Source organism: Monocercomonoides exilis (genome assembly GCF_001643675.1).
Source record: "Monocercomonoides exilis strain PA203 chromosome Unknown scaffold13-1861174, whole genome shotgun sequence".
Taxonomy (NCBI): domain Eukaryota; phylum Preaxostyla; order Oxymonadida; family Polymastigidae; genus Monocercomonoides; species Monocercomonoides exilis.
Genome location: NW_027150558.1, coordinates 673,587 through 693,103, shown reverse-complemented (window position 1 = coordinate 693,103; position 19,517 = coordinate 673,587). Strand labels below are relative to the sequence as shown.

The following is a 19,517-nucleotide window of genomic DNA, read 5'->3' as shown; positions in this document are numbered from 1 at the left end:
CGTCATTATCCCATTGGCAATATATTTGCGTTTTAATTTTATCATGAAGTAATAGCGACTTATAGCTTCAGAAATGTTGTAAGCCTGCCAATCAACACTTTTATTTTTTTCTCTATTCTTAATATTTTTATATTGGTGATGGATCGAAAAGAAATTGTTCTGACATGTCTCAGCAACTTCAAGCGTTGCTAATATGCGATTCGTTTTCAAACAATTTTAATCCTGTGTCGTTAGATTTCCCCGAAATACTTATTCCTATTTGCAATGTTCCGATCCTTCATTACACACTTGAATTCTTAACTGCACAGTCTGTTTCAAAAATTTTTGTGGTTGCTTGCCATAAATATAAAGCAATACAAGATTACATACGGTGTGCTTTTGCTGTTACATATTTTATTTTATTTTCATTTATGGCAATAATATTTCATTTTCGAAGGGAATCTCAATGGAGTAGTTGGGAATCACCACAAATCGTTTTTCATCACACGCCAAATGTTAAGACAGTACCAGAATGCTTTAAAAAGATTGTTGAAGACGGAATTTTGACAAGTGATTTTATCTTTTGTCATGGAGGAATTATAACAAATGTCAATTTGAATCCATATATTAATTTTCACTTGTATGAAGAATCTTTTGTTCTTTTTTTTTTTGTTTTTTTTGATGATAGCCATTTATTATGATAGTTCTCTGAAGGAGCCAAATGTTATGGCAACTTTTCTTTTTCACAAAGCACCAACTGCTCTTGTTCAGCAAAAGAAATCTTTGGAGCTAGCAATAGGATATAGTACAAAAACAGGAGAACTGTTGGTTGCAGAATGGAGAGGAAAATATGTTGTCTCTAAAAAAGGAAACAAAGAAGAAAATGAACTTGATAAAAGCAAAGATTATTCAAGAAAAGGAAAAGAAGGAAAAGGAGATTCAATGCCCTCCAAGTCGTCTTCACCTTTTTCTCAGTCAAATCAATTTCAAAATGATCTATCTTTATCTTCTGAGTCATCATCATCTTCTTCTTCACCAACACTACCAATTGTCAATCATCATCTTTCCAAAGTACCGTTCTCCTCCGAATCACTTCCACACGGTGGAATGATTCTGCGACACGACATCGTCCCATGCTGGCTAGCCATCTGTGCAAAGGAGTTTCAGTCACAATTCCATGATGTATACGAATTCCGCACGCTTCCTGAATTTTTCACAGCTGTGCTGGAATCGCCTGTGGGGAACAAGCTGTTCATCAAGGTGGTTGAAGGGAGCTACTGCCGCAACATCACATCGTTCGAAGATACAATCAGCATCAGTCACGACATCATGCGGCGCTGGGTGTATCCACTCGTGCCGGATGGACAGTCCACTCGCAACGTTGCCCCGCTCTTTCTATTCAGAGCGATGGAAGGAGCCCCATTGTATCACCACACAATGCCACCATTTGCCTCACTGAGCTCTTCGCCTTCGTCATTTAAACTGACTTCGCCAGATCCTTTTTCTCTTCATGACCGCTCTTCATCGTTCTTCTCTTCTCCTTCTCCGACCCCTCCTTCTGCGGCAAATACATCAGGCGGGCCTTCTCCTCTTATCTCCTCAAACTCATTCAGTATCGCATCATCTCCTTCGAAAGCAGCATTGGATACTATTCCATTCCGCTCGTCTATCCGATCGTCGCTGAATGCGATGGTTCAGATGGGTTATGCGCGCACAGGGAGCATCGCAAAGATTGTCAGGCATTTTGACAAATCGCTTGGTGAATACATCGCCACATCGCATTCAACATACAAATCGCTTCAGGATGTTGACATTGACAGGTTCAGAAACAATTGAATTTCTTTGTATAAATTTACCATATGTTATTTTTTATTTCAATTTTTGTCTTGACATAATTAATTCTGTTCTGAATGTGTTTATTTGAAAAATCCTCCAATTCTCTCCATAGAACTGCCACAATTGGCCAGTGCTGTTTGATCGGCAGCAAAACTCGAATTGGCAAAAACGCGAAAATTGAAGAGACTACAATCGGAAGTGGATGTTCCATTGGTGACAATGTGCATTTGACCCGATGTGTTGTGTGGAATAATGTGCACATCGACAACGATGTGGAGGCAGAAGACACCATCATCTGCGCCTACTGCCGCATCCAGCGTAATTCTGTGCTGAAAAAAGGAACAGTCATCTCTTTCCTGAACAACATCAGTTCAAATGAGACGTTGCCGGAGAACTCGAGGATTGCTTCTCCTCAGCAAGCTTTGCAATCAGACAGGAAAGATCCTTCCAGACAGCTTTCTTCTTCTTCTTCATCTGCGTCTTCTTCTCAGCTGCAAAGAGCTAACTTGGGCAAGCAGTCACCAAACTCTCTATCACTCCTTGCATCTCACAAAAGGGGAGGGTCACTTCTTACGTATCTTCCTACCAACTTTCCGGTTATCAAAGAGATGAATCTATCTCAGTCTGCGCACCTTCACCCACCTCATCCTCAGTCAACTCTCTCAACATCACCTCCTTCTCTCTCTCCTCTTGCTGCTTCTGCTATTTCATTTGCAACAACACCCAAAAAGGGTTCTTTCGCCGAAGATGCAATAGGCTCCATGCAGTCCTTAGAAGGAGCTGGAAGTGGAAGCTCCGACTTTTCTGATGAAGAGGCTGAATCTCTTATCGACACAGAGAGCAGCAGCCTGTCACACTTGTCGCCATCGTCGAAGGAAGAAACAGACATCGATAGCGACGACTCATTTGCATCTACATCGTCCTCGTCGTTCGGCAGCAGCAGTTCAGACGAATCATCGAAGGACTCTGAAAGCGAATGGAGCAGTGACGACAGCGATGGTGAAAGCACACTCTCAGACGATCGCATGTCTGCATCGGAATCAGACGGAACCTCCACACGAAGTGTAATGAAGCGGATTATTGCGATGTATCCTGGATCATTGAAATCAACTGACAAAGCAGCGGCGATTGTGAAAGATATCATCTCGTTCATTCGAAGTCAGAACGAAAGCACGTTCACCTGTCCGTTTGCTCTGTTGTGTGGAATTTGGGGCAAAGCCACACACATTATGAGGAAGAACAACGGAGACAAGGAAAATGCTGTGGCATTTATCAAAAAGGAGGTTGGACTGTATTCTCAGTACATCAAGCAATACATAAGAGCTGATGACGAGCTGGACATTGTGTTTAAACTGGCCACACGAACCGATACACATTCAAAGATGCTTCCGCTGTTGAGTGATGTTCTGGCTGAGTGTGTTGATGCGAGGCTTCTTTCTCCGAAAGTGGTGTTTGAATGGGAAAAGCTGCTGAATGAGGAAATCGAGTATTCGCAGAAAGACTTGGATCAGAAACTGAAAAAAGGAAAATCTTCTTCAAATGTAAAAGATGCGGAAAAGGATGAAGATGATTCCGGACTTGAAAGCGATGAGGAGAGCGATGACGAGGAAATAGAAGATCTTAAAGAAAGCATTGAGTTTGGGAAGAGGCAGTTGGATGCGATGCGGCCATTAATTCACAAACTTAAAGTTGCACCAAAACCAAAGGCTATACCAAAACCAAAAAAAGTTATTCCAAAGAAAAAAGCTGAAGAGAGCTCCGATTCGAGTGATTGGGATGATTGAAATTTTTATTCCATGAGAGTTCAAACTATTTACAAATTTATAAACTGAAAATATCATTTGAAATTTTCTTTTTCGTTTTGAAAATTTTGTTTTATCTTTTTGTTTACTTTTTATCATCTCGAATCGTGAGTTAACAATCTGATTTTTTTCCATTTATGAATTGGAAATTTTTGTTTAGTAACTGGAGAAGAGAAAATTAATTTGAAATAGATTTTTTCGATTTGGATATATATGGAATACTCACCTAATTTTGCTTTGTTCGAAAGAGATGAGACATGGCATGGATCAAAAATAAACAGTAGACGTTGAAATGAAGTATATTATGCAATTTAACCATAAATTTTGGATCCCTTCTTGGTCTTCTTCTCTGCTCCAAGTTCCAACTTCTTTGTTCTCTTGTAAACTCTTGTGTGTCTAACATTTGAAAACGAAGTTCAGATGAAATAAATGAAGAAAAGATTTTTATAAATACCTGCATCCACTTTCGGTGCATTCAAGCATCAACACAATCTTTTTTGTTGTCTTTGCCTTTTTGTGAAGAATAGGCTTTGTCTGTCCACCAAAGCCCTGTTGTTTTCTGTAATAACGTCTGTTTCCCAATTTATGTGGAGAAACACCACCTTTCTTGTATTGCATAACCTTATGAACGGTATGCCTCTTGAGTTTTGGGCAAAAAGTTCTAATTCTCTTTGGAATGTTAACCTTATCAATGTTCAAACATAAATTGCAGTTTCAGTAATAAGATAAATTTAAGGTAGCAAATCAAGCAAAAATTAATTTAAATAAAAAACAACTGAAGAATATAAACCATGTCTTTTTGATCTCACTCTGATCTGTTTCAAAAGATGGATTTTCAGGATCAAAAAATAGCAAAAATTGTTTAATTGGTTTACAAATAAAGAAACATTTGCACATTTTTCAGATAGTTCCTTAAAAGGAAAAATAGCAAAAAGATTATTTTCAAAATTTTATTATGAAAAGATCATTAACAATTCATTTTCAGAATTTTTGAAGCTAAATTGTTTCATTTGCAATATGAATGGAACTTCTTTACGCGGCGATGATGAGTTTTCTTCATACGAAGAAAGTGAAGAGGAGGAAGAAGAGGAAGAGGAAGAAACCACAGAAGATGATGATTGGATTCCATGGTTTTGTTCTCAGAGAGGAAATGAGTTTTTTTGCGAAGTGGACAGAGATTACATAGAAGATGAATTTAATTTAGCAGGCCTTACAAATGCAGTTGAGCACTATCAGCGAGCTTTAGATTTGATATTAGATGAAAAAGATGATGATTTCGGTATTTATTCTCAAATAATTATTTTCTTTTAAAATTAATTTATCAAATTATTTCTGTATTTTTTCAATTGTTTTAGACGATTTGACTGATGAACAGAAAGGAGCTGTCGAAGAATCCGCAGAAATTTTATATAATTTAATTCATGCCAGATTTATAACAACCCCTCGAGGACTTAAGCTGATGGTTTGTTTGAAATTAGCAATTATAGAAATGCAATTTTATGAAATTTATTTTATTCAGTACGACAAATATAAAAAGTCTGAATTTGGAGTATGTCCAAGGTATCATTGCCAATTTCAATCTGCTCTTCCAATGGGAGAAAGTGATGTACCTGGAAAGGGAGTTCTCAAGTTATTTTGCCCGCGATGCGAACAAATATATACTCCACCATTGTCGGTTCATAAAGGTTATATCAATCTTTTTTTAATTTTCTTAAGAATATTTGTTTATTATTGCAGATATCGATGGAGCGTTCATAGGATCTTCATTTCCTCATTTATTTTTACTAGAATATCCTTTGGATCTTCCTCCTGCACCCAAAACATCACTTAAGCCAAACATATTTGGATTTCGTCTACATACAGGATCTCATCATTCTTTGAAAAGTTTGAAACAAATGCTTTCTGATTTATCAATTTTTTTAAAAAAAAATATTTCAATATGTTTATCCATTGATTTGCCTATCTGTTTCATACTTATCTGAATCATTTATTTTTTGTATAATGAACAGAATATCTTGAGTCGTCTTCTTCATCTTCTACGTCAGCTGTTCCTTCAAATCAAAGCGGAGTTCCACTCCCGGCTGACCGATCTGTAGGAACCTCCATGTTTTCTTCCCAACTCCAGCCAAACATTCCACCTTCTCTTCCATATCCTTCTTCAGTTCCTCCTATGCAGCCTTCGTCTGGCTATTCATTTCTGCCAAATGCATCACCTCAGACTCGTCTTCCTGCCATCACTCCTCGAACCTTCCCTTACCTCACACATCCACCTCAAGTGCCTGCCACTGCTCCTCTTCCTCAATTCACCCATCCATCTCACAAATCAGCACAGCAGCAGGTTCTCCTCCAACAATCTTCTCAAGGCCAAGCAATTCAACAACCAACAATGTCTGTAGGCGGAATTCCGACATCAAATGAAGAAGCAGCCATGTCTCAATTTGCAAATGCCACTTCGTCTTATCCGACTTCCATATTGTCTCCAACGGCTTCATTTCCTTCATGTTCTCCTCCTTCTCTCTCCTCCTCTCCCACATCTTTCAACCCAACACAACAGACAAGTTATCCCTTTCCTGCAACAGGTGAATTTCCTTTAACAACCTCAACACAGTTACCATCAGGCGACAGCACCGTTCCACTCACAACAATATCACTTGTGCCAGCATCCAATCAACAGCCTTCGTCTCAGTTTTCATTCCTTTCTGCTTCAGCTGGTGCTGTAACATCAGCTTCGGCAACTGCTTCAATTATCAATCAGAATTCTTCTCAAGCAGTGAATTCACTTCCGTATGCAAATCAATTTGCAAACTCTTCTTCTGTGAATATTCTTTCACAATCAATTCATCATTCTTCACCTTCTTGATTGTATTTTGTTTTTTCACTCAATATTTTTTTTTTAAATAACTTAACAAAAGAAAAATATTTTTAAAATTGTTGGAAGTGTTTCATGTTGTGAAATGAGTGTTTGTTTAATTTAGTCTTTGTTTTTCAAATATCAACAATCATGAAAATATCAGTTTTTTCTTCTTTTTCATGAATTTGCATGTTCGAATAAGTAATTGCTTTAATTTCCGTTCCAATTGGATGTCTTTTCCGATCAAACGTCTCTCCTTCAATGGTTGCTTTGATTTTAAAGTTTGTTCGATCGAATTCAGTTATATTAATTTTGCGCACGGTGAAAAAATCTGCTGAAAATTGAAACAGAAGTTCATCCATAAATGCAAAAAGCAGAGATTGCATGTCATGTCCTGTTTGAAATTGAAAAATTAAAAAATGATTAGATAAAAAAAAAAAAAAATAAGCACAGACCAGAAACTTCGAAATCATGTGTAAGCTCATCATTAATTTTGACATATTCAATTTCTGTGACGTAATCGAACATACATAACGCCATCTTTAATTCACAACAATGATTGTAAATATACATAGCAATTGATTAAAAAATTGCATACATTTTCAAAAGCTTCTTTCAAAGTGCTGCCCCCTGTTTTCAATAATTTCAATTTTCATTTCTAAAAAAAAAAATTCCAAAGAAAAAAGAAACAAACAAGAATGGAACTGAATGTCTGCTGTATGGTCCAAGCACTCATATTTTTTCACAGATATTTCAGCCATTAAAAATATCTCTTTTGATGTGAATATTTTGATCAACCCATACACAATATTTTATGATAATATTTAAGTTATGATTCAAAAAACCACAAATAACAGTAAGTGAAACAAAATAAATCTCAAAATAATGTAGATAAAGAAGTGCAAATTAAAAAAGTCAAAAGAAATAAGTATTTCTAAGAGTAGAAGGAAAACAGTTAAATCAAATTGAAGAAAAAAATGATTTGCTCAAGTGAAATGATGCGTCGTGTTTAATATGAAAGATAAAACAAAAATGACATCAAGCAATTTCGCAGCAATCTCTGCGTTAATAACACAGTCGCAGATAAACTTTCTCATTTTTCTCCGAAGCCAGTCAAACCCAATTCAATTGCCTTTTTCAGTTTTTCCTCAAGTTCTGCCTGTGAACCATATTCAGGAAGATCCAGCTGATTGAAGCAGGTGTGCGAAGAAGGCAGATGGTCTGTGGAACGAGGCAGCTTATTAATAAGAAATTTGCGAGGCCCATTGCTTCCAATAAGATTGGCAAAACCTAAAGAGAGAAAAAAAATCAAAATTAAATAAAAAAAAGAAAAGAAAAAAGAAAAAAGAAAAAAGAAAAAAGAAAAAAGAAAAAAAGAAAAAAAGAAAAGAAAAAAAAGAAAGAAAGAAAAATTTGATAATTTCTGTAAATAAATAAATAAATGCAAATCCTCAAACCTCCCTGCGGAATCTTCGTCGTCCCAGTGACGAACTGGAACACGCCCATCCTCTCCTCGTTCGTCATCGAGTCCAAAATGTTCCAGAACCACACGACTTGCGGCGAGGACTCTGTGTACATCGAATAGTTCGTGTTCTTCTTCCAGTCCTTCATGTCAATCACCACACTGCCACACAGCAGCTGCTCCATCTCTGTCAAAGAGAAGTCCGCCACCAGCTCCGGCGGAATGAGCTCGTTGAAGCCAAACTTCACCTGCTCCATCTGCTCCTTCACTTGCCCTTCCAGCAGATATTGCGTTTTCAGCTGGATGAACAGGTTCTTGTTCTCCTTCGTCACATCGATGTTCCGCCCATTCTCAATCAGGTCAATCTCCTTCATCTCCCCAAACTCCATCGTCGTCGCTGAGAACGTCAAGCATAAGTCTTCCACATCGTCCATCGACTCAATCGACTTGAGCGAGTTGTACTGCTCCAAATCCACCAGCTTCAAGTCCTCAAAACAGACAGGTGTTCCTTGGATGCCCTTGTAGAACGTTGGGGTGAAATAAGCATTCACCAAAAACCGATCAAAAAGAGCCTTCGCAAGAAGCCTGCCGACAAAGCGGAAGTATTCGAGATGAGCCGGATTGACATACGAATGCGGGTTGATCTGGAACACTCCGGGGTTTCCGTCGCAGGGGCGGAAGAGGCAGTAGTCAGGCTTCACAATCTCCTCCGACACCAGCGTGAACCACTCTCTCGTCAGCCCACCGTAATCGAGCCCTGTCTCCCCGAAGTAGCACACGTTCAGCCGCAGCTTCAGTCGTTCGGGGTTGGCACGCATCACATCTCTGAACGAGTCCTGCAGCAGATGGTCGCGCCGCAGCGTCACCTTCAGACGAGGCTTCTCTCTCCACATCTCAGGCTCCGGAATGTGCATCGCTGTGATCTTCTCCCACATCTGCGCTGCTCTGTCATTGAACGACTTGTGCTTCTTCTTCTGCAGCGCAGTCGAATGCATCTGGCACCCTTCTCCGTTGCAGCACTTGCTGCACATCCGCTTCGCACAGCCCAACTCGCACGGGTTCAAGCACATCGGATTCTGACACAGAAGACCCAGCCCATTCGCCCCGTTGCCCGCTGCCCAGGAGCCAGCAGACGAGCCAAAGGCAGATGAATACAAGGCTGAGGACGATGAAGCAGAGGCAGCAGCCACAGCAGCTGCGGCAGCAACAGCAAGCGAGGGCTGGGGGACAGTTCCGAAGGGAGAAGAAAGAAGAGCAAGTGTTGCTGGTGATGTTGGAGAAGAAGAAGTTGGAGTCTGTGAAATTGGAATTAATGGCATCATCATCGATGGAGGCTGCCCTGCAAATGAAAATAGCCTTCTCTCATAAAACGAAAGAGTGTTCAGAAACATGAAATAGCGCGGATCAATCCAAGACGAAGTTTTGGAGTCAATGTTGTAGAAATAAGGTACGCCTTTCTCTGGTGAAAGCTGTGCAGAAAAGCCAGCTGGCAGTTGTGTGATTCTGCGAAAACGAACAAATGAAGTGATGAAGCGGGCTTGATCTCCGCACCCACCTTCGCACAATCGCGCAAGAGCAGGAGAAAGCGGAGGATTCTCATCAAGCGTGAGCTTTGAAAGTTGTAGATCGCCAAAAGAATCAGGAACATCAACAAGGAGATTGAAGTGTAAATATAATTCTTTCAAATTTCTTAGGTCTCCAATTCTTCCAGGCAGAGTAACAATTTCATTATAACTTAAATCTAAAACCTCTAAATGAGGTAAATAGCAAAGTTGTTCACTTATTAAGCGAATCTTGTTATTCGATAAAGATAAACTTAAATATTCAAAGAAAAAAAGTCAACGCTCATAATAAATTTATAGAAAAACAAAACGCTCATACTATCTAATATTTGATGCAACTGAAATGTACTTTGGAATGACAGTTATGCAATTATTTGCGAGGTTTAGTGACGTGAGATTTTTCAGTTTCTGGATATGTTCTGGTACCGAAGCTATCAAATTAGATGAAAGATTCATAGTCTGCACTTTTGTAAACTTTAGAGATTCTTTTGGAATGTCCGTCAGACCAGCTTCTGTCCAAATAATTGTTGAGGCATTAGTTGTTGTCGTTGGCTTGCCTGACGATTGTTCTCCTCCCTAACAATTATAATTAAAATATTAGAATAGATATCGTTGAACAAATATGAATATTCAAAGAATTCACACCATTTTTGGATGTTATTATGATCTGTCCCTTCATTAAAAGAGTGACATCTTTTCCAAAAATTCATTCAATTTTTGTTATTTCATTTATATGCATGCTTTGATTCACAGTTTTTTAAAAAGCATTTTCAAAAAAATAAAATGCAAACTAACTAATGTACATTATTTCAACAAAAAGGATACAAAATAAAAAATGAGAGAGTAATAAATTTTAAAATAGAACAGATATGCAAAATACACTTCGATTTACTCTCTCGGATGAAACAAATAAGATAATGCATCTTTCTAGAAATCGCAAATAATTGGATAAAGCAACGCAAGTTACTTTGCATTTTAAGAGGCGATCTTGAGGTTGATAATTTCATAAATTTTTTGAAAAAGGAGCCTCTTTCAAGAATTGCAAATAAATTCATCAGTATCGAAATTGTGGCAAATTTATCCTTCAATGATGTTATTAAAACGCCCCTTCATTTTCTAATTTTTCCTCAATGAATCATATTTATGGATCAGATGATATGGACTCGGAGCCACAAGAAATCGAATGACAAATGCCAAATACTCATTAATAATTGAAAAAATTCAATGAATTATGTTTCTCTCAGAATCTGCCTCTCTTTGGAATAACAGCCATCAAATATATCCAGACAGATATCACATAGCTTGGGTATGAACACACATACACACTCAGTGCAAATTCAACATTTGGAGAGCTGACAGAAAATATTTCTGCTTTTTTAGCCAATTTCTATTATAAGATATAATTATAACATTGCAATATTTTTTGTGAAATTCATTCAAAAGCAAGAGAAATTATGAAAATTGAATCAAAAACTTATTCTAACCTTAATTTCGTCTAAGCCTGTCCAAGGAACATTGATGATCATCCCGTGTGTGTAATAAGTCTCCAAAACTTGTGAAAGATACTCTTGATGCTTGGCATCTGTAAACCTGTTAAAAAATAAATATGAAAATAAAAAATATTTAATAATTAGAACGATTCATCATTCATAAATTTTGTTAAAAAAATTATTCCAATTCTAAAAAACATGCAAAGCTAATCACAAACTCAGTTCCATCATCATGAATATCACCGTCCTGTGGCAGTTGCAGATCACACAGCACAGTCTGATGTATGCTGCCCTGTTGTGATTGTCCTTGCCCTTGTCCCTGCTGCGTCTGATGTGCTGCTTCTCTCTGCTGCTCCTCCAGAAACGCCAAGTAGTGTCTCATCTTGTCCTTCTCCAGCCTTCTCAAAATTGGCTTCAGAAGCGACGCACACTGCCTGTTCTTGATCAGTCTCCTGTGTCTTGCATTCACCTCTGCCTCCAAATCCTTCCACAGCGTCTGCTCTATGCCATACTCGATGTCTCTGCTGTAGTTCGGCGGCGTCGGCTGGTAGACAAGCACCGCCGGCTGCTGCGACTCCTTCAGGGACTCAGGCATGGGAAAGCGGGGCGGCTTGAAGAAAGGCTCCCACTTGCCGTTGGGCTGCTCGATGTTCCACTCCATTTCGAAGGGCTTTCCGGAGCTGTTGCGGTTGAGCCAGATGTTGTCTTGGTTGGCCACCATCCCAACAAGCTCAAGGGGGCATAGTGGATCTGTGACGAGATACACTTTGCCAGTGCTGGGTGGGGAATAAAAATGATGAGGGAAAAGAAAAATTACAAATGAATAATAAAAGAAATGAATTATAACAATGATTGAAATAGATATCATTATTGAAAGTAATCATAATAGTAATATAGTTAATCGCACCTTGCATTCCACAGTCTCAACGGACCGTCAGATGTTGTTAGCACCCAACTGGTTTTTCCCTCTGGAAACGCCCAGCCATACACAAGAAATGCTGTCACATTCAGAGACAGGAAATAATTGATCAAAAGATTCGAGTGTTCACTTCCATCGCCTGAAAGAATGCTCAAAAACTGCATTTTTTTTAAGAAAAAGAAAAATGACAAGTGAAAGAAAGAGTGAAAGAGAAAAGAAATTTGGCATAAATAAATACAAGAATGATAAACATATTACAAAAAAAGAAAGCATAGATAACAAAAAGGACTAACGCTAAATACCTCATTTGTTCTCAAATAGACATTCGATCGATCGCCAAGCACATCCAAATCAGGAACATATGGAATGAGGCTGACATATCGAAACACTTCTTCCAGTTTTGATAGACCTAACAAATGAAATGTGAAAATGAATATGCAAACAATAAAATATGAAATTGAAATATTTAAAGATTTTTATTTTGGAAATAATGTTATAAGATTCAATTGAACCGAATTAGCATTTAAAGTTGGTAAATTAATACAAAATGAATTTTAGCAATCAAACCTGGAGGAGGCTTCTGTGGAAGGATATATCTTGTGATCAGACAGTCATTTCCTTCCATGTTCATCCCCATAAACTCCACATTTCTGTAGTAGTTGTGCCAGTCATGCAGATACTTCCTCTTCCACTGCTTCAATTTATCCACAATCCACTCCTCCTCATTCGTCTCTCCATTCACCTGCTCTGGATCTTCCTCTGCAGGATGCCTGCTCAGCGGCGCAAGCAAAGGGCGAGTGGAAACATACACAGAAAGCGATGGCTGTGGAACTGCTGTTCCTTCTTCGACTGTCCTGTTGAAGGCCGATCCTTCCACAGCTGTCTGCCTCTCGTCTGCGGTGAAGCCAAAGGAATGCCCTCGCATTGACGCAATGGCAGCTGTTGAGAGGGAGCGGTATGCGACAGACGAATAAGGCACAGTGATTGGGAAAGTGCCTCTGAAGTCGCACTGATGCGAGTGGAGTGACGACATCGGAAATGAAACACCGCCCAGCCACCTCTTCTCCACCCGCACAGAAACAGTCTCAGGTGAGCGGGGGTTGCGTTCAGTGGACATTGTAATCACATCAAACACATCCAGCCGGAGTGAGTTGTCCATCCGCGAGACGTCCCGTGAGGTGTACGGGCGGATCTCGACAGGCGCTGCTTTCTGCTTCAGCTGTGTGTCTTCTGCCTCATTTTGGAACTGCTCCATTCCTCTCATCGCACCCGACAGTACAACAGACAGCTTGGAGGGTGTGCCTTTGGCCTTCGGACGCATCCAGCTGGGAGTGTTTGATGATGATGGAGAAGAAGAGGAAGAGGAAGAAGAGGAGGAGGAGGATGATGAAAAAGAGGATGAAGATGAAAGAGAAGCTGTGGTTGCAGAAAGATCTGCAGTTTCTTCTCTTTCCATTTCTTCTCTTTCTCTCTCTCCTTTCTCCTCCAAATCTTCTCCAAACTTGCCAAAGTCAAAGATCATTGTCTCGTTCCATGTTGGATCTGGCCCTGGAACAGGCGATGTGATTCGGTATTGTCCCATAAACGATGCCTCGATGATCACATTCGAAGATATGATGGGCTCCTCTCTCATCATAAATGAAGAAGAAGACGATGAAGATGAAGAAGAAGAAGCCGAAGCAGACTGGCCAAGCATGGAGAAGTCTGTGCCTCTTCCAACAGCCATCGACCTGGCGAGTGTGCCGAGTGTCTGGAAAGAGCGGAGCTGCGGAGGGGAAATGGCAGACAGAGCAGATCGACTGGCAGAGGAAGTGGCTGGGTCGATGTCAGGCACCATCGACTCTCTTCGCGTGGGGATGGCGCTGCCTTGGATGACATGCACAAACAGCTGCAGCTTCTCTGGTTGTGCTTCTGTCTGCCTCTTCACTCCAACCAGACGGTGTTTCGGGATGATCCGTCTTCGCGCATCAAACAGCGTGAAGGCCTCGTAGACATCGTCAAACACACTCGCAAGATCCCACTCCTTCACAATCGCCCGGAACGAAGAACCTGCCCTTTCTTTCCTTCTGTTCGCCCGCTCGGCATCCATCGCCAGCTTCGCATTCTGCGCAAACTCCTTCAGCTTTGCCTCTCGTCGCATGAGCGGGTGTATCCGTGCATAATCAATCGCTGCTGCCTCTTGCTTCTTCTTCAGCGCCTCGCGAGCTGCTGCAGACAGCCCAGACTCCATCTCCTTCCCAGTCACTTTGTCTGTCTTTGCTCCTCTGGCACCTGCAAGAGAGAGAAGCGGAGGTGCAACAGTCGGCGCCTCAAGATGTGTCCTCGTTGGGCGGAACATGACATCCTTGTCATCATCTTTGAGAGAGAAGCAAGGTGCAGACAGACGAATGGATGGGACAGGCTGCATCTCATCCACATCTGCCATTTCTCCCCCTGCTGCCTTTGCCTCTCCACTTTTGCCTGCTCTACTGTCTCTGTCCGATCTGTCGATTGGGCTGTCTAACTTCTGCTGTGATGCATCTTGATACATTCTTTCTGGTGCATAGCTCGCAATTGGGATTGTGTTCGTGTCCAGCACAGAATGCAGACGGGGGTCGTTTGGATCGACCATCGGTGCCCTTTGGTACTCACGCAGAAGAGCTGCGCCTTGGGCAGATAGCGGAATCTGCTCTGGCCGGATGGGCTGAATGAAAAGAGAGGAAGAGGAAGATGTTAAAGAAGAAGAGGAGGAGGAAGAAGATGATGATGATTTTGGAGGAGGTGGTGGAGGAGGAGCCGAAGAGGACGATGATGATGAAGCTGATGCAGAGCCACCTGCAGCGGTGCCTTGTGCTTCTTCATTCATCATTCCATCTTGATTGTCCTCTTCATCACTCACATAATCAGCATCCATTCTCATCCCCAATCCTTTCTTCTTTTGCTTCTTCTTCTTCTTCTTCTTCTTTTGAGCGCCTCCTTCTTGTCCTTCGTCTTCTTCTTCCACATTGTCCTCTTCAATTCCTTCTTTCTGCTCCTTTTTGATGAGCTCTGCCAGCGCATCAGCAAAATACGTTGTGTGTGCCACTGCTCTTTTCCTCCTTTCTGCTGCTTTCTTCCTCTTCTGCTCCAAAATAGCCTTCATATCCTTCTCATTAGGCTCTTTTCTCCTCCTTTCTGCTTCTTCTTCTCCTCCTTCGCCCTCTTCTTCTTCCTTCAGCAGCCCCATCCGTTTCAGCGATGCTACTGTCTTCCTGTTGAAGTCCATTCCATACCCAAATGAAAGCAAAAAGTTCAAATCAGCCGTCTGCTGTACAGCTGGCACGATAATCTTCCCCTGCAGAACAGGGTCTGTGTTTTGCTGCACAATATCCGAAGGCTGCGGAAACACATCCAAAATCGGCGGGTAAGGTGCACTCCGCCACGGCGGCTGGAACGAAATGACTCGATCAGACGTGCTCATCTGCACTGGGCTTGGCTGCTGTCCTGCATTCAGAGAGGCCTCTTGTGCCTGTTTCTGCAGATATTGTATCTGATGTTGCTGTTGCATCTGCTCTGATGCCCACATGATTGTCACTCTCCCGTTGGATGCTGACTCGTTCTGCTCATTCTTCGTGCTCTTGCCGCTGCCACTTCTGTCACTTTCTGAACTGCCTCCTTGTCCGCTCCCTCCTTCTCCTCCTCTCCCCATCTCCAGCAGCACCGTCCCTGGTGTCTTCCTCTCCTCTCTCACCAGCCCAATCGCCTTCTTCCCCACCGCCCTCTTTGCCGGCACCATCGACGGCGGCGGCTCCTTCCCTCTCTCCCACGAGATGATGCAGCGGATGAGGCCAGACTCGAATCGGGGCGCTGTGCAGTCCACATCCAACATCGGCGCTGTCTTCTCGTCCAACAGCGGGAGAGACGGCATCGTCGCTGCAGACGCCGCCCGCAGCGCCTTCACGTTCTGGCCGTGCTGGACGAGCTGTTTGAGACAGGAGGAGGAGATCCAGCTGGGCTTGTAGGCAGACTTTGAGGAGAAGGAGAGCTCTTCCTGGATGGGCGTGGTGGTTGTGCCTGCTCCTTCTGCACCTGGCAGCACAAGGAAGGCAGAGGCAATGACGGTGTCCTTGTAGGTCAGTGAAGAAAAATGGGTTGAGGCAGAAGAAGAGGAAGATGAGGAAGAAGACGAAGAGGAAGATGCTGATGAAGACACTGAAGATGGAGAAGAAGAAGAAGATGATGTTGCTGTTGTTGATGAGGAAGATCCCAGTTTGATCAGCTGGATGCGTGTTGACTTTGGCCACCGGAGGAGGTCGATGCAGACGTGCTCGTCGACAGGCAGCACCAGCCCCGCCGGCCCCAGCTGTGCCTGCATCCGGGGTGAGCTGAACACCTCGTGTCCGTTGATCAGCAGCCGAATGCAGAACTTCCCTGCCGAAGAAAGACTCTTCACATAGCTGCTCCGCTTCTTCTGCACAAGCCCAGGCGCTGCAGCAGCGGCTGCGACAGCCTCGGCGTGTGGAAGCAGGCCTGCTGCCTCCTTCTGCTGCCGCTCTGCCTCCATCAGCACCAGCAGAGCACGCTGTGCCTCGTCATAAGACACAAACGAGATGACTGGAACAATCAACGGCTCTCCGATCTGTCTGAGCAGCGTGTCTTCTGCCCTTTCCTGCCGCATCTCCTCCATCAGGCTGAACCGGTCGACCGCCGGCCCGTCTTCCAACCCAGCCTCCCACTCGGCCTCCTGCACAGCCTCCTCCAGCTCTGCCTGCCACACCGCGTTGTCTTCAACTTCGTCAACAGGCACGCTCTTCATCTCCACCGCAATAGACGTCGATGGGAAGCCCTGGAACAGCCGCGCCTTCTGCATCTGCGCCCAGTGCACACCGATCTGCTGCACACGCTCCCACTCGCGTCTCTCTTGCGCTCTTTTCAGCCGCCGGGTCTCCCTCAGCGTTGCCAATACGGTCTGCATCCTTTCACGTATCTGAACAGATACACTTCCAAAGTCAATCAGCTTGTTTTTTGCTTTTTTCTTTTTGCTCGATACTTCTTCCGTGACCAAACCATTCTCCAAAAGATATTTCTCAAATTCATTTCTTAAGGAGCTTATTCTTGAGGAGTAGTAATTTATAATCCCCATTCTCTGATCATTATAGTGATCAATAAATAACTCTATCAGACGATGCGCTAAAATGTGTTCGTATGTTCCCAGTTGATGTTCGGTAAATAAAACTTCTCCTATATCAAGAAGAAGAGTAAATGAAGGTGAAGAATTAATTCCTCCTGTTTTAAGTGATGAAGATCTTTGATCAGATGTTCTTGAAGAATTTTGATTAAAACTCTCTTTAACAACAGGCGCTTTTGGATCGAGTTCTGAAAAAAGAAATACATGCATTACGTTAACAGGATAAGAGATTTTAAACCTTTAATTTCTTTTCTTTCTGTTTCTATGTTCTCCAATGAACTATTTTCCCTTCCCATATTGGCATATTGAGAAAATACTGGAGTTCTAATATGTGTCAACATAAGTGGGATAGGATCAATCTTTATGCTTCCAGATGAATCAAAGTAGTGATTTTTAGGACCCATATATCTCAAAAGGCGATGCTCATTTCTGTACGAATTTGTTTCTGAGAGATCGTATGAAATCATTCCAGTAAAAAGTCCATCATCACTTAGATAATATGGCTTGTAAATTTTATGTCAAAAAATAAAACAATGTTGGAATAGTTTTAATTAAAAATTTAAACTTCAGATTGATGAAAAATATCACGGGCAGGGATTTTTTCGGGAGTAAAAAGCTGCTCTTTTTCCTACTCAAAAAAGTTTAACGCATAGATAAGAATATATTCAAACTACTGCCTTTACAGCTTCAGGAAATGCAATCTGTTTAAATACTTCTGTCATCAATATTTTATAATGGGCAAGAAAGAAAAATGCGATGAGATTTTTTGTTTCAAAAATAGTGTTCAACATAGAATTTTTGAATTTTTTGTTGTTTTTTAAACAATATATATGTCATTCTCAATTTTGAATAACTTAATTATGAAATGAATGAAGAAACAAATCGTATTTGGAACAAGTTATTGATGAAAAAAAAAGAAAATAATTGTAATTCAATAAAAAAGTTGAATTATTCGAAAGACTGATGAAATATGAAAGTGAGTGAAATAGCAACATATGAAAAACATAAAGTTAAAAAAACAATAATTTTGTCAGCGTTAACAATGGTGGACACTTTCAACAACCGTTGACAGCTTCATTTCTTCAATTGACACAATTATTCCTTCTGTGAAAATGAACAAATATGAATAATTTTTGTTTCTTATCCAACTCAGTGAATTTTTTCGAAAATATTTTTTTCTTTTTGGAAAAAACCCAAGAAATATGATTCTCCGAGTTTCTCCGAAAAAAGAAAATGTTTCTTTCTTTATTCAATGAAATTAGTCGTTTTATTTTCGTGTGTCATATAAGTTTGTATTCAATGAGGGAATTATTTGGTTAATTGTTTATATACGCATACCAATGGTTGTTGAGATTGCTCCACTGTCTGCAGTTATTGAAAGTGTTCACCATTATTGACACATGCTTTTCAGTTGAAACATGAAACACTCACATCGAATATTATCGCATTCGTTTTAAACCGAATTTTCGAATGTTGGAACATTTTTATCCTTTTTTCATTCATTTCTCATCTCAAATTATCACAGGGCAAATATATGTTATCTCTTTAAATGTTATGTGTTTTATTTTCAATAAATATTTGATTATTTGATCGAAAATATCACTTTTTCAGTTTTTCTTGATGTCTTTATTTTTTATGAAAAATCCATCAAGGTTCATCGGTTTGCTAATCAGAACATAAAAACAAAATAGATAGGGGAATTTGCTCATAAAAAAGAATTTAGAAGATTTAACTATAAATAAAAATTAAAAAAGGTTGAATTTTTTTTGATACAGATATTTAACATTTGCGAGTTTTCAAAAAGAATAACCCAAATGATAAAAAATTCTTATTTTGATCAAATTCTTGTTCTCGCTCACTTAATGATTCTTATATGGTTGTTCATATTTGATAATGCAATAATATTCTTTCGATTAATGTTTTGGAATTGGAATTTGATTTTTAATAAAAAAGACAAAATTATTATTTCAACTGAAAATGAAACAGAAAAACTTACCAAATAATTATTACAAATGAACACAACAAAGTCATTCCCTATTTCGAAGATAGTTTTTTTTTAATGAAATGGGACAATATATTTGACTTCAGGCATTTTCATTGAAAAATAATGTTTTTTTAATTGACTTTTTGAGATCAAAAAACACAATAAAAATGAGTCCATTTTTTGACATTTGTGAAATGTTGGAAAACTTTATGTTTTGATTTCAACGATGCGTGTTTTCGGATATGAAAATCAAATGGATTTTGAAATCTGAGAAAGCGAAACAAAGTTATGAGCGAAACAATTTTTCAATGCCTCGTGCAAAAAAAGCTTGAAAGTCCGTATTTTCCCCCAAATAGATTCTCAAACATTTTCATTTGTTCAAATAATCGTACGATTTTCAATTTATTGAATAATTCTTTTTCTTAGAAATAAAACCTTTGAAGAATCAAAATTCTGAAAAATCATATGATCTCAAAAATTATTGTA

General features: G+C 40.3%; 5 protein-coding genes across 5 annotated transcripts; 2 read left to right on the top strand and 3 right to left on the bottom strand.

Annotated features, from left to right (window-relative positions):
* Positions 1–647: 647 nt before the first annotated feature.
* Positions 648–3,915, top strand: MONOS_11627 (Translation initiation factor eIF-2B subunit epsilon like protein). Its single transcript, XM_067864175.1, has 2 exons — positions 648–1,799; positions 1,928–3,915. The coding sequence occupies exons 1-2, from the start codon at positions 661–663 to the stop codon at positions 3,597–3,599; spliced, it is 2,811 nt and encodes a 936-aa protein (XP_067730753.1). The 5' UTR covers positions 648–660; the 3' UTR covers positions 3,600–3,915.
* MONOS_11626 (putative ribosomal protein L44) lies at positions 3,828–4,436 on the bottom strand. Its single transcript, XM_067864174.1, has 3 exons — positions 4,408–4,436; positions 4,072–4,301; positions 3,828–4,004 (listed from the first exon to the last, which is right to left on the bottom strand). The coding sequence occupies exons 1-3, from the start codon at positions 4,408–4,410 to the stop codon at positions 3,929–3,931; spliced, it is 309 nt and encodes a 102-aa protein (XP_067730752.1). The 5' UTR covers positions 4,411–4,436; the 3' UTR covers positions 3,828–3,928.
* A 198-nt stretch (positions 4,437–4,634) lies between these two features.
* Positions 4,635–6,637, top strand: MONOS_11625 (putative casein kinase ii subunit beta; the record flags this gene model as incomplete). Its single annotated transcript, XM_067864173.1, has 5 exons — positions 4,635–4,896; positions 4,973–5,079; positions 5,137–5,302; positions 5,355–5,501; positions 5,627–6,637. The coding sequence occupies 5 exons, from the start codon at positions 4,635–4,637 to the stop codon at positions 6,475–6,477; spliced, it is 1,533 nt and encodes a 510-aa protein (XP_067730751.1). The 3' UTR covers positions 6,478–6,637.
* Positions 6,638–7,081: 444 nt separating this feature from the next.
* MONOS_11624 (putative E3 ubiquitin-protein ligase Itchy) lies at positions 7,082–10,161 on the bottom strand. Its single transcript, XM_067864172.1, has 4 exons — positions 10,138–10,161; positions 9,812–10,068; positions 7,926–9,745; positions 7,082–7,758 (listed from the first exon to the last, which is right to left on the bottom strand). Exons 1-4 carry the CDS (start codon positions 10,138–10,140, stop codon positions 7,562–7,564), a joined length of 2,277 nt encoding a protein of 758 aa, XP_067730750.1. The 5' UTR covers positions 10,141–10,161; the 3' UTR covers positions 7,082–7,561.
* Positions 10,162–10,732: 571 nt separating this feature from the next.
* Positions 10,733–17,769, bottom strand: MONOS_11623 (putative Coiled-coil and C2 domain-containing protein 2A; the record flags this gene model as incomplete). Its single annotated transcript, XM_067864171.1, has 8 exons — positions 10,733–10,879; positions 10,977–11,082; positions 11,201–11,758; positions 11,890–12,059; positions 12,204–12,310; positions 12,469–17,235; positions 17,286–17,550; positions 17,719–17,769. 8 exons carry the CDS (start codon positions 17,767–17,769, stop codon positions 10,733–10,735), a joined length of 6,171 nt encoding a protein of 2,056 aa, XP_067730749.1.
* Positions 17,770–19,517: the final 1,748 nt, after the last annotated feature.

Coding starts and splice junctions, on each gene's coding strand:
- MONOS_11624 (XM_067864172.1), bottom strand. Junction 9,746..9,811: donor GTTGCATCAAATATTAGATA/GTATGAGCGTTT, acceptor TGAATATTTAAG/TTTATCTTTATCGAATAACA. Junction 7,759..7,925: donor GACGAAGATTCCGCAGGGAG/GTTTGAGGATTT, acceptor TTCTCTCTTTAG/GTTTTGCCAATCTTATTGGA.
- MONOS_11626 (XM_067864174.1), bottom strand. Junction 4,005..4,071: donor TGCACCGAAAGTGGATGCAG/GTATTTATAAAA, acceptor TAGACACACAAG/AGTTTACAAGAGAACAAAGA.
- MONOS_11627 (XM_067864175.1), top strand. CDS start 661: ATGATAGCCATTTATTATGATAGTTCTCTGAAGGAGCCAAATGTTATG. Junction 1,800..1,927: donor CAGGATGTTGACATTGACAG/GTTCAGAAACAA, acceptor TTCTCTCCATAG/AACTGCCACAATTGGCCAGT.